General features: G+C 42.3%; 1 protein-coding gene across 4 annotated transcripts in view; it reads left to right on the forward strand.

Annotated features, from left to right (window-relative positions):
* The window catches only part of KCNJ16 (potassium inwardly rectifying channel subfamily J member 16), a 63,171-nt gene extending 47,645 nt beyond the window's left edge, over positions 1–15,526 (forward strand). For 2 of the 4 annotated variants that reach the window (XM_044299026.1, XM_044299025.1), the window contains exon 2: positions 11,807–15,525. In XM_044299026.1, the coding sequence (XP_044154961.1) occupies positions 11,857–13,248 (1,392 nt within the window). In that variant the 5' untranslated portion in view covers positions 11,807–11,856 and the 3' untranslated portion in view covers positions 13,249–15,525. Of the gene's footprint in view, positions 1–11,806 lie in introns of all 4 variants that reach the window. The other 2 variants (XM_044299027.1, XM_044299028.1) reach the window with 1 other exon arrangement.
* Positions 15,527–16,055: the final 529 nt, after the last annotated feature.

Genomic DNA, 16,055 nt, shown 5'->3' on the forward strand with positions numbered 1-16,055 from the left:
AGGCATACGGTCATGTGGGGTTGATCCCGTTGATTAAAATGATACCTGTCCTGTGAAAATCTGTTGCAGCGTTCCTGAGATAAAATACTTTTATTTTTTAAGAAAAGCAGAGACCGAATGCAACAAGGGGTGTGGCCAGCACTGGAAATCTGAGGAGTGCGGCCCCTCCCCTCGGTGCGCTGAAGCCATCCTTTGCATTTAGAATGAAAAGCACTTTTCTCAGGAATACTGCAACCGATTTTAACAAGACAGGTAGTATTTTAATCAGCAGGAGCAACTCTATCAGACAGCATGTCTGATTTAATGGAGTTGATCTTGCTGGTAATTGCCCTTTAACAGATTACTATTTGAAAACTTAATTTTAAAGTTATAATGCATTATTATACTCCTGTGTGTTGTATTCTATCCTAGCAACACAAATGTGTCCTAACAGCAGGATTACTGAACAGACAACCCTGAGGTCCTTTCTGGGTCTTCAAGGCTGACTGTGGATGGGTCCCCCAGTCTCTGATTGCATCACTGGGAAAACGTGTTTACTGACCGAAGATCATGTCAGGGACCACACCAATCAAATGGTTAAACAACTGGGATTAGAGCTTAGTAATAGCTCATTTTTATAACAGTAGTGCTCAGGGAAGCCCTTGTTTCCCTTTTCTACAGTGATGCCAAAAGTCCCCCCTTCAAACCCAGTGGACAGTGATTAAAGGGGCTGTATCATCTCAGACATTGGGGGCATACTGCTGGGATATGCTCCCAATGTCTAATGGGTGCGGGTCCCAACTCTAGGACCTGCATCTATCTTTAGAATGGAGCCTGCTAAATGAAGGTGGGCGCACCACGCATGCATAGCCGCCCTCTATTTATCTCTATGGGAGTGTCGAAAGTAACCGAGCACTATGTCCGTCAGCCCCATCGAAGTGAATGGAGTGGTCGCCGCGCTTGCGTTCCATGGGACTCGGCTATTTTTGGCGCTCCCATAGAGATGAATGCGCGGTCCGCCCTCCTTCACTTTGAAGGCTTCATTCTAAAGATAGGTGCAGGTCCCAGAGTTGGGATGTGCACCTATCAGACATATGCGCCCAATGTCTGAGATGATACAACACCATTAAGGAGTTAAATGGGACAGTCTGAAAACAGCTATGCAGGGACACCCCCCCTAACTGGTAACACCCAGCTGTACATTTTTTAAGGTGCCCACACCACTTCAATAGCTGTTGGCCAAAAACTCTCCCAACTTGGCAGGTTTGGCTGACGATCCCCTAATGTGTATGGAGGCCTTTAGACCCCCCCTCATCCATGTTATTAAGATGGATATCTGCCCACCTATTGCCTCCCTGCCTTGCTTTTTCATCTAGCATTGCCAGAACGTCAGCAAACGTGTTCATCGTTCCAGCCAACACGACGAGTTTCAAAAATCCCCCCACCAACGGTTCAAACCCCCCCACCAATGGTTCAGGCACGGACCCTCCTCATCGCAGTCTTTGGGGTTGCTCCAGTCCCTGACTACATAAACGTACTCCCGGGCAGTATGGCCATCACGTCAGATTACAGACAAATACAATTACAGAAGCTTGTAGATGTGATTAGCCGGGACGGGCTGTACTCTACCGAGATATGCCGTGGACTTTACACTTTGGCAGAAATATCTGTTTACAAGCTGTAATGTAGCCGTGACTATGCTTTGTTGTTGTATTCTTCCCCTAAAGTATACACAAATAGAGTGTCCTAAAAGAAGGGGTCCCCACAATTAGACCCCCCATTAGCTCTAGTGGAGAGCGGTTGTACCCCTTGTTTTCAATAGGAGCCATGTAACACTACATTTCCCCCACAGCAATATGGACACACCTCCAGCTTCTAGCACCTGTCCCCAGGTTCGTATTTGGGTTCCTCTGGCTTCCCCTAAAGTATACACAATTAGGGTGTCCTAAAAGAGGGGTCCCCACAATCAGACCCCCCCCCATTAACTCTAGTGGGGAGTGGCTGTACCCCTTGACTTCAATAGGAGCTGTTTAACACTACATTTCCCCCACAGCAACATGGACGCACCTTCAGCTTCTAGCACCTGGCCCCAGGGTTGGACTTGGGTTCCTCGGGCCTACCAGAGGAAATTATTATCAGGACCCCCATATCATCATCATAACATCTAATTGATTTTAAAAAATTGGGGCCCACTATGGTATCAGAACCTGGACCCTCCAGAGGGTCTTCTGGTACTCTGGTGGGCCAGTCTGACACTGCCTGGACCCCTTGGTAAAACTCTGATCCTGGCAGTACCACGGTCAGTAGCATCTGCATCACGTAGGTAGCTAAAAAGAGGTTGGGGTATCTAAAAAAATAGGGGCACACTATGGTATCAGAACCAGGATCCTCTGGTACTCTGGTGGGCTAGTCTGACACTGCCTGGACCCCATGGTAAAACTCTGATCCTGGCAGTACCCCGGTCAGTAGCATCTGCATCACGTAGGTAGCTAAAAAGAGGTCGGGGTATCTCAGTGCAGACAAGTCCGCCCTGCACACATGCCAGAGGCGTGCCTGTCAGCATTCCACAGACAGACATAATGCACTGCCATACAGAATTATAGAAGAAATCCAAACCACTGGTGGGACTGAAAACAAAAGTAAAAAAAAAAAAGATAATACATTTATAAACAATAATTAAAAACTAAGAAAAGCTACTGGATCCACTTCTGGCTTAAGCTCTAAAAACTGCATCAAAAATTGTTGTAACCACCCTTAGACTAATGTCACACAAGAGGGGTTTGGCGGTTCCTTTTTGCTGACACATTTGTGGCATTATTTAGCTTTTTAAAAAAGAAAAAAAAAAACACGCACAAGAGCAACCCCCCCCCCCCTTCCATAAAACAATTCCGCTGCCTAATTGCATCCACGTGATGTGGTGCCACTGGAGGCACAGCCAATACACAATGTCACCAGGACTTCAGTATGAAGAGCAAGAAATACCCGTTTCTCAGGGAAGGCCGAGCTCTTAATGTAATTCATTGCTATAGATTGCCAAGTAGATAGTGAAACATTCTGCCCCTAAATGCATACAGTATACTCAGTGCTTACATGTACAACTGCGCATAGTGACTGCATACTTACCACACGCACTCCTGTATGACCACACATATACATGGTCACTATATACACACACTCCTGTATGACCTCACATATATACATGATCACTATATACACACACTCCTGTATGACCTCACATATACATGGTCACTATATACACACACTCCTGTATGACCTCACATATACATGGTCACTATATACACACACTCCTGTATGACCTCACATATACATGGTCACTATATACACACACTCCTGTATGACCTCACATATACATGGTCACTATATACACACACTCCTGTATGACCTCACATATACATGGTCACTATATACACACACTCCTGTATGACCTCACATATACATGGTCACTATATACACACACTCCCGTATGACCTCACATATATACATGATCACTATATACACACACTCCTGTATGACCTCACATATACATGGTCACTATATACACACACTCCTGTATGACCTCACATATACATGGTCACTATATACACACACTCCTGTATGACCTCACATATACATGGCCTCTATATACACACACTCCTGTATGACCTCACATATATACATGATCACTATATACACACACTCCTGTATGACCTCACATATACATGGTCACTATATACACACACTCCTGTATGACCTCACATATACATGGTCACTATATACACACACTCCTGTATGACCTCACATATACATGGCCACTATATACACACTCCTGTATGACCTCACATATACATGGTCACTATATACACACACTCCTGTATGACCTCACATATACATGGTCACTATATACACACACTCCTGTATGACCTCACATATACATGGCCACTATATACACACTCCTGTATGACCTCACATATACATGGTCACTATATACACACACTCCTGTATGACCTCACATATATACATGGTCACTATATACACACACTCCTGTATGACCTCACATATACATGGTCACTATATACACACACTCCTGTATGACCTCACATATACATGGTCACTATATACACACACTCCTGTATGACCTCACATATACATGGTCACTATATACACACACTCCTGTATGACCTCACATATACATGGTCACTATATACACACACTCCCGTATGACCTCACATATATACATGATCACTATATACACACACTCCTGTATGACCTCACATATACATGGTCACTATATACACACACTCCTGTATGACCTCACATATACATGGTCACTATATACACACACTCCTGTATGACCTCACATATACATGGCCACTATATACACACTCCTGTATGACCTCACATATACATGGTCACTATATACACACACTCCTGTATGACCTCACATATACATGGTCACTATATACACACACTCCTGTATGACCTCACATATACATGGTCACTATATACACACACTCCTGTATGACCTCACATATACATGGCCACTATATACACACACTCCTGTATGACCTCACATATACATGGTCACTATATACACACACTCCCGTATGACCTCACATATATACATGATCACTATATACACACACTCCTGTATGACCTCACATATACATGGTCACTATATACACACACTCCTGTATGACCTCACATATACATGGTCACTATATACACACACTCCTGTATGACCTCACATATACATGGCCACTATATACACACTCCTGTATGACCTCACATATACATGGTCACTATATACACACACTCCTGTATGACCTCACATATACATGGTCACTATATACACACACTCCTGTATGACCTCACATATACATGGCCACTATATACACACTCCTGTATGACCTCACATATACATGGTCACTATATACACACACTCCTGTATGACCTCACATATACATGGTCACTATATACACACACTCCTGTATGACCTCACATATACATGGTCACTATATACACACACTCCTGTATGACCTCACATATACATGGTCACTATATACACACTCCTGTATGACCTCACATATACATGGTCACTATATACACACACTCCTGTATGACCTCACATATACATGGCCACTATATACACACACTCCCGTGTGACCTCACATATACATGGTCACTATATACACACACTTTGCGCTCACTATATATATTCATAAATATGTATGTTCACTATAACCATGCAGTTGCATACACGCTCACAAAATCCAGGCATGCTGCATATGTATTCACTACATAAAATACGTACGGTGTGTAGGGAACCTTTTTGCAAAACTGCACCGTTTTGGAAGCATTTTTGCACAAATTATAGCAGATAAATGTGACTATAGAGATCATGAAGGGAATAAGCAAGGCTAACAGTCCCACCAGCCTACGGCTCCATAGCAGTCGCTCGGCTTAAAGGTATGCCATTGGCTGCAACTCCTTCAAAGGACAGAGGCATGGACATGTCATAGAGTAAGGGTCCTCTCTAACGTGTGATGATCTACCATATACAAGTTGATTGGCACTCGTTTTAAGGCTACTTTCACACTAGCAGCACGGACCTCCGGCAGGATCCGTCCTGCCGCTAGTGACCGTGTGCCACCGGACTACCGCTCCGTCCCCATTGACTATAAAGGGGGCGCGGGCGGAGTTCTGGCGGAGGCACGGCGAGAGGCTGCCGGAATAAAACTACGACATGTCCGACATTTATTCCGGAAGCCTCTCGCCGTGTGCTGCCGTGTCTCCGCCGGAACTCTGCGCCGCCCCCATTATAGTCAATGGGGACGGAGCAGCAGACCGGGGGCACACGGTCACTAACGGCAGGACGGATCCGACAGGCTGTTCACCCAACGGAACAGCCTGCCGGAGGTCTGTGCCGCTAGTGTGAAAGTAGCCTTACACATGCACCAATGCAAAGTGAAAAGGGAACAAATGATCGTAATTATGATCATTCGTCCCCCCATTCACCTTGAAAAATTGAGGTGCCGCTTGAAGAAAGTGATCCAACAAACTTGTTCAATCCTCGGCAGTGTAAAAGGGCTGTAACCCTCCAATGAGTGCAGCTACCCCCACCAGTCACCGTGAATGTCAAATTCTTTGAATGCTGTCCTCACGTGTTTTGTAGCAGATGGGTTACTTGGACGTCTGCTGAACGGTACTATTACGTGCTAAGCTGGTGGAATCTCGGTATACATCTAGGAAAAATCAGAAGACACAAATAATCGTCTGAACTATAGACTGCTGGTGCTGATTATAGCGCCAACCTTCTGCACTTCCATGGCGTTTTTTATGGAGTCTGGATTCAATTAGAGGAATTAAATGTCATTGTGTTTGTTTCTCTAAGATATTTGAGTGCAAATTGCTGCCTCGTTGCATGACTTTTAAGTTTGTGCAAGTGTCTGCCGCTCCGTGCTATTTACGTCTGAGTCCCTAATGTTTAAATAGAAATTCTTTTATTGTGATATTTTACATCTCCAGCCCATTATTGAGGATTGTTGGAATTCACAAGCGTGCAACATTTGGGACCTTTGCACTTTACATGTGCTTAAAGGGTTTCTACCACCAGAAATACCGTTATGTAGCTGACTGATATAGTGATGCGCTAATGTCAGCACTACATAACAGTGTGTTTTACCTTTCTCTCTGCAGCCGTTTTGGTAAAAAAAAAAAAGCACTTTTATAATCTGCTAATGAGCCTCTAGGTGCTATGTGGGCGTAAAATCAGCACCTAGAGGCTCCGTCTACTCACCCTTTATCCCGCCCAGGTCCGCTGTTCTGTCCGCCCCGCTCCTCTTGATTGATGTGACGGTTTGCAGCAGCGTTGACGAAATCTCGCGCCTGCACCTTTCACTTCTGTCTTCGGCGCAGGTGCAGTGAGTAAAGGCCGCTCTCCTGGTGCCGGATTACTCACTGTGACGTAGTCGGCGCAGGCGCATTGAGGAATCCGGCACCAGAAGTGCATCATTCACTCACTGCGCCTGCGCCAAAGACAGAAGTGAACGGCGCAGGCGTGGGATTTCGCCAACGATGCAGGGAACAGTGGCATCATTCAAGAGGAGCGGGGCGGGCAGAACAGCGGACCTGGGCAGAATACAGGGTGAGTAGACGGAGCCTCTGGGTGCTGATTCTACACTTACATAGCACCTAGAGGCTGATTAGCATATTATAAAAGTGCTTTTTTTTAAACCAAAACGGATGCAGGGAGAAAGGTAAAAAAAACACTTATGTAGTGCTGACATTAGCGCATCGCTATATCAGTCACCTACATAACAGTATTTCTGGTGGTAGAAACCCTTTAATGGGAAATGTTTTATAGTGACATAAATAGAAGAGCACATAAGAGGCAGTATTATAGTAGTTATATTCTTGTACATAGGAGCAGTATTATAGTAGTTATATTCTTGTACATAGGAGCAGTATTATAGTAGTTATATTCTTGTACATAGGAGCAGTATTATAGTAGTTATATTCTTGTACATAGGAGCAGTAGTATAGTAGTTATATTCTTGTACATAGGAGCAGTATTATAGTAGTTATATTCTTGTACATAGGGGGCAGTATTATAGTAGTTATATTATTGTACATAGGAGGCAGTATTATAGTAGTTATATTCTGATACATAGGAGCAGTATTATAGTAGTTATATCCTTGTACATAGGAGCAGTATTATAGTAGTTAGAGTCTTGTACATAGGAAGCAGTATTATAGTAGTTATATTCTTGTACATAGGAGCAGTATTATAGTAGTTATATTCTTGTACATAGGAGGCAGTATTATAGTAGTTATATTCTTGTACATAGGAGCAGTATTATAGTAGTTATATTCTTGTACATAGGAGGCAGTATTATAGTAGTTATATTCTTGTACATAGGAGGCAGTATTATAGTAGTTATATTCTTGTACATAGGAGGCAGTATTATAGTAGTTATATTCTTGTACATAGGGGGCAGTATTATAGTAGTTATATTCTTGTACATAGGAGGCAGTATTATAGTAGTTATATTCTTGTACATAGGAGGCAGTAGTATAGTAGTTATATTCTTGTACATAGGGGGCAGTATTATAGTAGTTATATTCTTGTACATAGGTGGCAGTATTATAGTAGTTATATTCTTGTACATAGGTTGCAGTATTATAGTAGTTATATTCTTGTACATAGTCTTGTACATAGGAGGCAGTATTATAGTAGTTACATCCTTGTACAGAGGTGGCAGTATTATAGTAGTTATATCCTTGTACATAGGTGGCAGTATTATAGTAGTTATATTCTTGTACATAGGAGCAGTATTATAATAGTTATATTCTTGTGCATAGGAGGCAGTATTATAGTAGTTATAATCTTGTACATAGGAGGCAGTATTATAGTAGTTATATTCTTGTACATAGGAGCAGTATTATAATAGTTATATTCTTGTACATAGGAGCAGTATTATATTAGTTATATTCTTGTACATAGGGGGCAGTATTATAATAGTTATATTCTTGTACATAGGAGGTAGTATTATAGTAGTTATATCCTTGTACATAGGAGCAGTAATATAGTAGTTATATTCTTGTACACAAGAGGCAGTATTATATTAGTTATATTCTTGTACATAGGGGGCAGTATTATAATAGTTATATTCTTGTACATAGGAGGTAGTATTATAGTAGTTATATCCTTGTACATAGGAGCAGTAATATAGTAGTTATATTCTTGTACACAAGAGGCAGTAATATAGAAGTTTGAGTCCTGAACATGAGGGAGGTATTATATTAGTAATAGCTTTGTCTATAGGAGGCAGTATTATAGTGTTTATAGTCTTTTCCATAGGGCGCAGTACTATATTATTTAGTGTATTATATATAAGAGGCTCTATTAGGTTATTTATTGTATTATATAGGAAGCAGTATTGTAGGCATCGTTATTCTATCCATAGGTTGCAGTGTTATCATATTTATATTTCAGTTAGTTTATATTCTTTCCTAAATCTACATTTATTCATACATGAATCCTCTGGAGCACAGTCAGACTTTTATATATGACCTGAGGTATTCTGTAAGGACACAGAGGTGGGTACTGTGTATGAGATCATATGAAATGTCAACTATCAAGATAAAACAGCTGTTGTTCAAAAAAAAAAGTTAAAGCTATGAAGAAAAAAATATGTATCCAGATCTCTTTATGACGTCTTGGGTTGTGAAAGCTATCTGTTCTGAAGAATAATTTGCTGGTATATTTAGCGCTGTCCCCGACTGCGCTGTGCAGCTGCACTTTTTGTGTGATTGTGACAATTAGGAGAATGTTCCCGGTATCATCTGCTGTTTTGTGAGTCTTGTTGAGACATGAAAACTTCATCATGCAAGAACCAAAAGAACTTATTTTTTTCTTATTTCAGGAAAGTGGTGTTCCAGCATTTTTATAAACTGACACAATAGATGTAAAAATGTTCCCTCTGTAATTCAGAGCAGAATCAACCGGTAGCTTCTGATTTAAGTGGATTTTATTCCCTGATGTTTGTGGTTCTTTCTAAAATAACTATTGTTTGAAGCCGTGAACGTGAAAACAATTAAAACCAGGAGCGTGTTTTCCATTTGAAACCTCGTTGCTGTTGCTTTAGTTTTTTCATGTTGGTTGTAAACTTCTGCTTTCATTAAAACTGGCTTAAGAAAAAAAAAAAAGGAACAAACATGGTGTAACATTCACTTTTCTGGGTTAAAGGGGAAAACAGACTTAAAGGCATAATTATTATCTATGAGAAACAAAGCAATCCATTGCGCAAGAAAAGTCTGCTTCGGCTTTTAGCTGGTGGCCCCATTCATATTCAAGTCCATGGGTGAAGGTTGGGATGGGACAAGCTCTGTGGATGCCTATAGGTGGTGTAGGATGGCGCAAGGGACCGTCTTTGACTGAAGGTATGTGTCACCGAGGTTTCTGGCCTCAGTGGAGTAAGAGCCAGTTTTCATGTTGTTTGACACCTTGCTATTTAGTATAGCTGTAATAGCTGATCCGGGACGGCTCTTACTGGGACTAGTCAAAGTGCTGGGTGGGTGACTACTCCCCACGTTCCAGGCCGGGTCTTGACTGGCCTATATAAAAAAAAAACAGCCAGCAGTGTCAGCTGGGTGTGATTTCCTCTCTCCCTGACAGAGGAGCTCTGACAATCACTGGACTGGGATCTGAGCCGTGTGCTATGCTGGAGGCCTGAGTTTGGGAGGTCTGCTCTGTCCTGAGCAATGCCGATCGGGTGTAAATTAACACCTAGGATAACAGGTGACTCTTTCCTGAATGAACTGTCTAGGTGTGATCGAACACCAACTGCAAATGGACTGTCGTACTGTTTTATTGCCATAAGTGTGAATAAAACACTGAAGTTTTTGATTTACAAACTGGTCTTTGCCTCTATACTGCATACCAGAGTGAATTCGCACAGTGGCCATACACACTGGACGAAACCAAACCATACGATTTTGATTGGGGGTTCATCTCATCTAATGTGTATCAGAGTGCACCAAATTTCAACAGCAGATGTGGGGGGAAAAAACAGGCCACTTTTCATGTTGGACATGGCCGATCCTTTGCTATCAAAGAGAGAAGTTACTTCCAGAGGCATTGAGCCGTGGTTTATTACCCTCTCCCAGATGAAAACACTTGCACACCTGGCCAAATTAGGCATGTATATGCAAGCAAAGCTCAGGAAGAGTAGCAGATGGCTCATTCAGCAGTTATCTAAGGTGTATGGCCACCATAAAGGGCTGTTGGCATCTGGAAAACTTATGGCATATCAATGGAATATGCCACGAATGTCAAATAGGTGCCCGTCCCACCTCTGAAATCCGCTTCTATCTCAAAAAGGGACCCAGAAGTAAATGGAGAGCACCCTCAATTTACTGCTATGTGCCAGCATGGCTATTTTCTGATGTCCCATCACACTGAATGGAGAGGATGCCGTGCTTACTCTTTGTTCACTGCAGGGCCTCGTTCTAGAGACAGCGGTTCCCTGATGTGGGCAATGGCATGTCTTACTGATATGCTATAAATGTCCCTGATGGCAATACCACTATATGACAAAGGTTTTAGTATATCCTCCTACCCTAGATCCCTAAACTTCAGAATGATAGTTGTCAGATGGACAATCAATTTAATTGGCCATCTCCATCCTTTCCTGACATTTCCTTGACCACTCTAGCTTGTATCTGTGTGACAGGCACCATATCCTCACCAATGCACCTGCAATGATAAAAAAAAGAAATTTGAAGACTTACTTTTATGTTAAACCCATAAATTGTACTTGTTCTTCTCAATGGCGACCAGAATAGCCCCTGTCCTTGCTACCACTCAGAGGGGTTTTACGTTTGATTTCACTAACTTCACCTCTACAAAAGTTGTCAATGCTGCCATGTATCTTTCTCCAGGCTTGGTCTTCGAAGAGAATCCTTCAAGACATAACAATACTCTCCAAGTATTTCCAGAAAAAGGACAATCACTCTTGTCCTGTAGAACTATTACTTCTCAGCCAAATACTATTTAAAAGTCCACAAAGCTTGGAGCACTTTCTCTATTAGATGTCTTAGTTTATGTCGTCATGGGCAGCGCATTCTGTAGTGTTCACAGTCAAGAGGCATTTGTAGACTCCTAGTTTTTTCATAGCCTACTGGGCCACTGAAGACTGCCATCAGTGAACAAAACTTAGCTAAGTTGTAAAAAATTTACCAGGTGGTGAAAAGTAGTCATACATCATAGGATAAATATGAAAAAGCAGAAGAAATTCACTAATTCTTGAAATAATTTATTTTTTAGGAGTGAAGACTGAATTTACTATTGTGTGACGATTCACCTCGACCACCAAGATGAGTCAAGCGACAGATACCTGGAAACTGGTTAACGTAAAAGAGCACAGCTGGTACCAGCAAAGCTTAGTCTATCAGAAGAAATCCTTCCAACACCGCTTTATGCAAAAAGATGGCAGCTGCAATGTCTATTTCAAGAGCATCATTGGCGAGTGGGAAAGTTACGTTGTGGACATCTTCACCACGTTGGTCGATATTAAGTGGCGTCACATGTTGATTATATTTTCCTTATCATACATTTTAACATGGCTATTGTTTGGGTTTATCTTCTGGATCATCGCTTTGCAACACGGAGATCTCAGTGACATGGACATAACCCCTTGTGTTGACAATGTCCGCACATTCGCGGGAGCATTTCTGTTCTCCCTCGAGACGCAGACAACTATTGGCTATGGTAACCGTTGCGTTACAGAGGAATGCTCTCTAGCAATACTGCTGGTCACTCTGCAATCAGTTTTCAGCTGCATCATTGACACATTTATTATAGGTGCTGCTATGGCCAAGATGGCCACCGCCCGGAAAAGGGCTCAGACTGTACGTTTCAGCTACTTTGCTCTTGTCGGCATGCGGGATGAAAAACTATGCCTTATGTGGCGGATTGGTGACTTCCGTTCAAAACATGTAGTTGAGGGTAATGTGAGGGCCCAACTATTACGCTATTATGAAGACCATGAGAAAGGGATTGTCATGGAATACAAAGATCTCAAACTAGTCAATGATCAAATCATACTGGTCACGCCAGTTACTGTTGTCCATGTTATTGACAAAGATAGTCCTTTATATGCTCTAGATCGGAAAGCGGTGGCTGCAGCCAGATTTGAGATCTTGGTTACATTTGTCTACACAGGGGACTCTACTGGAACATCCCATCAGTCTAGAACGTCCTACTTGCCCCGGGAAATCCTTTGGGGCTTCCGATTCAACAACATCTTAGAGGCAAAGAAAAAATATTATAAAGTGGATTGTGAGCAGTTTGAGGAAATGACTGAATACTATGCCCCGTTCTGCAGCGCAAAGCAGCTAGACATCAATAACATGCCCGCAAGTCCGTCCACTACCTCCATGTCTAACGGTGTATCTAGAATGCGACCTCCGAGATCCATAGCTAATGTCTTGTCCACCGTTGAGATCCCCAACTCGATGAACAACTTCTTGCCCAATGCTTCGTCTACCACCTCGCTGTCCAAAGACTTACTCAACATCGCATATCCACGTTCCATGCCCAATGGCTTGTCCAGCATGTCCCAAAGCGTTACCACAGTGTCATCATTAGGTACTACAGATAGCAACTATGAAGACCACGCAGAGCCCAACCCAACTTCCCAAGACCTGGAAGAAAGTTCTTACCAAAAAATATTTAAGACTTTGAGCAAAATGTCATTAGAATCCTAAATGAAGAGGCTAATTCATGATGTTGTAGTAACACTTAGCTTTCTTATCCTCGGATAGTTACCAACTGCTGCCTGTGCCTCAGATAGACACACCCAGGTCATGTATAGCTTAGTATCTTCTTTATAGATGAGACATACCAACTATATTAGCGATTAAGACTTTGCAGTATTCAAAAAAATCTTCCATTCATCCCATGGAAATGGTAGGTGAGGTCAAGTGTTTATGAAGGAAGCATTTAAAGAGACTAATATGAGATACCTTCAGAAGCACATAGAGTAGATGATGATGATGGACCTCTTTGTATAGAGGTCTTGGTGATGAGCAGCATCTGTCAGTGACAACTCATGTCATTATGTTGTCGGTAGCATATACTGTCAAGAAGCGGAAGTCCATCGGGAGACTGAAATCTCACAAGCTTTTATTGTCAAAAGGACAATCACGACCATCAAGGACTGCATTCAGAGGGGTGCAATGTGACCACGTATTATTGAACTTGATAGATTTATGTCTTTTTTCAACCATATTAACTATGTAACTATTATGGCCACAGGACTGACAGTGGTTCAAGTGATCTTAAAGGGGGTGATTCATCTCGCCCTTTGGTGGCATATCATTAGCACATACACCAATATCCAAAAAGTGTGGGTCCCTCCCCTGGGACCTTCGCCTATTTCTACAGCATGGCCTTTAAAGTGAAGGAGAGCGCACCGCCCATGCATGACATGTTGTTCATTCACTTCAGCTGAGGGAGAGTGCTCAGTTATTTCCATATACCAGTGCTCAGCTATTCTCGGTACTCCCATATAAGAGAATGAAGGTTGGCCATACTTGTATGGTGCACCCTCGATCACTTTGGAACACATTCTGGAGATAGGAATGGATTTCAGAGGTGGGACCCGCACTTATGGGTCATTGGTGCCACCAAAATGCGAGATGGGCCAAACCTTTAACTTACCCAGAGAACTATATAGCGACCTTAGTTCAGCTAACTAGAATAATGGGTAGCCCAGATTCTGCAAATAATGAAGCTACAATAGAGCTGTCTGAATGCAGCCATATACTACATATATCCCGCTTTTGTCTTGTTTCGCCTTCGGTGATGTCGGTGAAAATGTCCTTTCCCATGGGATAGTAAATCTACTAGAACCTGTCACCTGGTTTGGGGGCCATGAAACAAAGACTGTTATGATATATAGCTGGGTTTAAGGGTCCCAAACATGCCCCTAGCAAACTCACCCATCCCAGCAAAGAAAAGTAAATGAAAATCAGATTTATCCATGATTTTTCTCCAGCAGCATCAGGCACATGCAAACTGTGCTGTACAAGGTATAACTTTCTTACCTTGCATGTGCCCGATGGGCAGTGCATATCCAGTGAAGAAAGGTGCGCGGTCCTCGGCTTCATCTCCGTAGTGCGCATACGTCCGATGCTGCTGGAGAAGAGTCCCAGACTCTTTTTCCTCGAGCTTTGATTTCCAATTACTAAACTTTGTGAGGATAGATGGGTTTGTAATGGGCTGGTTTAGGACCCTAACCCCCAGCTGTATAATAGTACTCTGGTTTAGTGGCACCGTAAAACTACTGGGTGACAACCACGCTAGAATCCATTCTTGGTGACTGCGGCGGTTGTCACAGATGATAAATTTATGATATATGGTGTGGATAAGGTGATAAATGCTTTTTGTGGGATAACTCCTTAGGACTTCATGACCATTTGCCTTTTGTTATATCAGGTAAAATTTCTGTGGAGCCTGTTGGGGTAAAGGAGGTCTCTACAGTGTGAGGAGCTCATATCTGAGCTTCCTGGAGTGTGAGATAGAAGGCAGACAGATACCACGTTAAACGCCAAATTGCAGAGCAGAGAAGTGTGCTGCATAAGGTTTTAGCCTATGTGACTTGTCTGCAGTATGCTCCTGAGCTCCCTCTAGTGGTGGCTGCAGGCACTTATGCAGAGGATTTTGAGCTCTGTTTCAAAAGAGCTTAGCTCCAATTCAGCACAGAATATTATTTCTAAAAGGACATGTTGTGACAGGCTGACTTTCAGATTTTGAATATTCTTCTGGAAAGGAATATGGGATGTTCTTGGTAAGTTTTGGTCTCCATCCCAAGTGCACACATATATATATATATATATATTTGTTTTTTCTATATATATATATATATATATATATATAAAAAAAAATGATGGAGATCTACGGATCCATACAAAGTAAACAGAGTGGTCTTTCCACTTCTTTTCACTGTACGAACACAATAAAGATTAAGAGCACATCGTATTTCACTTCTTGTGGATTATTTGAAGGGTTATGACCATATATCATCTGCAGGAACAAATCACCTTGGTGCAGCTGGTTATTCGAAGCAAGAAGCCTGGGAAGAAAGGAGAGTCTTCCATTTAGCACCCTAGCAGTTTTGCCCTGGTTTACTGACTGCTGGTTTATCATAAGCCCCTCACGTGTTCTTAGACCTTTCACATTAATGGTCATTCATTTAGTACAAGAATGGCTAAGTGGGTTCACAAGCTAGAGGGATACCACTGATATTCACCCCTTCCAAACACTGGCTCCTGACACCCCCTGTAAAAAGATTGCTGGTCAACCAGACATTCCAGCTGCCATAGAAGAAAATGGTATTACTACACATCTAATCATACGTGTAATACCTGCCCAGATTTAGCCCACACGTTTAGGCTCATAAAGAGGTCTCCAAAAAGAGGAATCCCCTTTCTGGCATCCATATGTCCTAATAGGTCATAAGACAAAGTATCTAAGTGTATAAAGAAAACTTTGCAGATTTTTAATACGCTAT

The sequence above is a fragment of the Bufo gargarizans genome, chromosome 6 (assembly GCF_014858855.1).
Source record: "Bufo gargarizans isolate SCDJY-AF-19 chromosome 6, ASM1485885v1, whole genome shotgun sequence".
NCBI classification, from domain to species: Eukaryota; Metazoa; Chordata; class Amphibia; order Anura; family Bufonidae; genus Bufo; species Bufo gargarizans.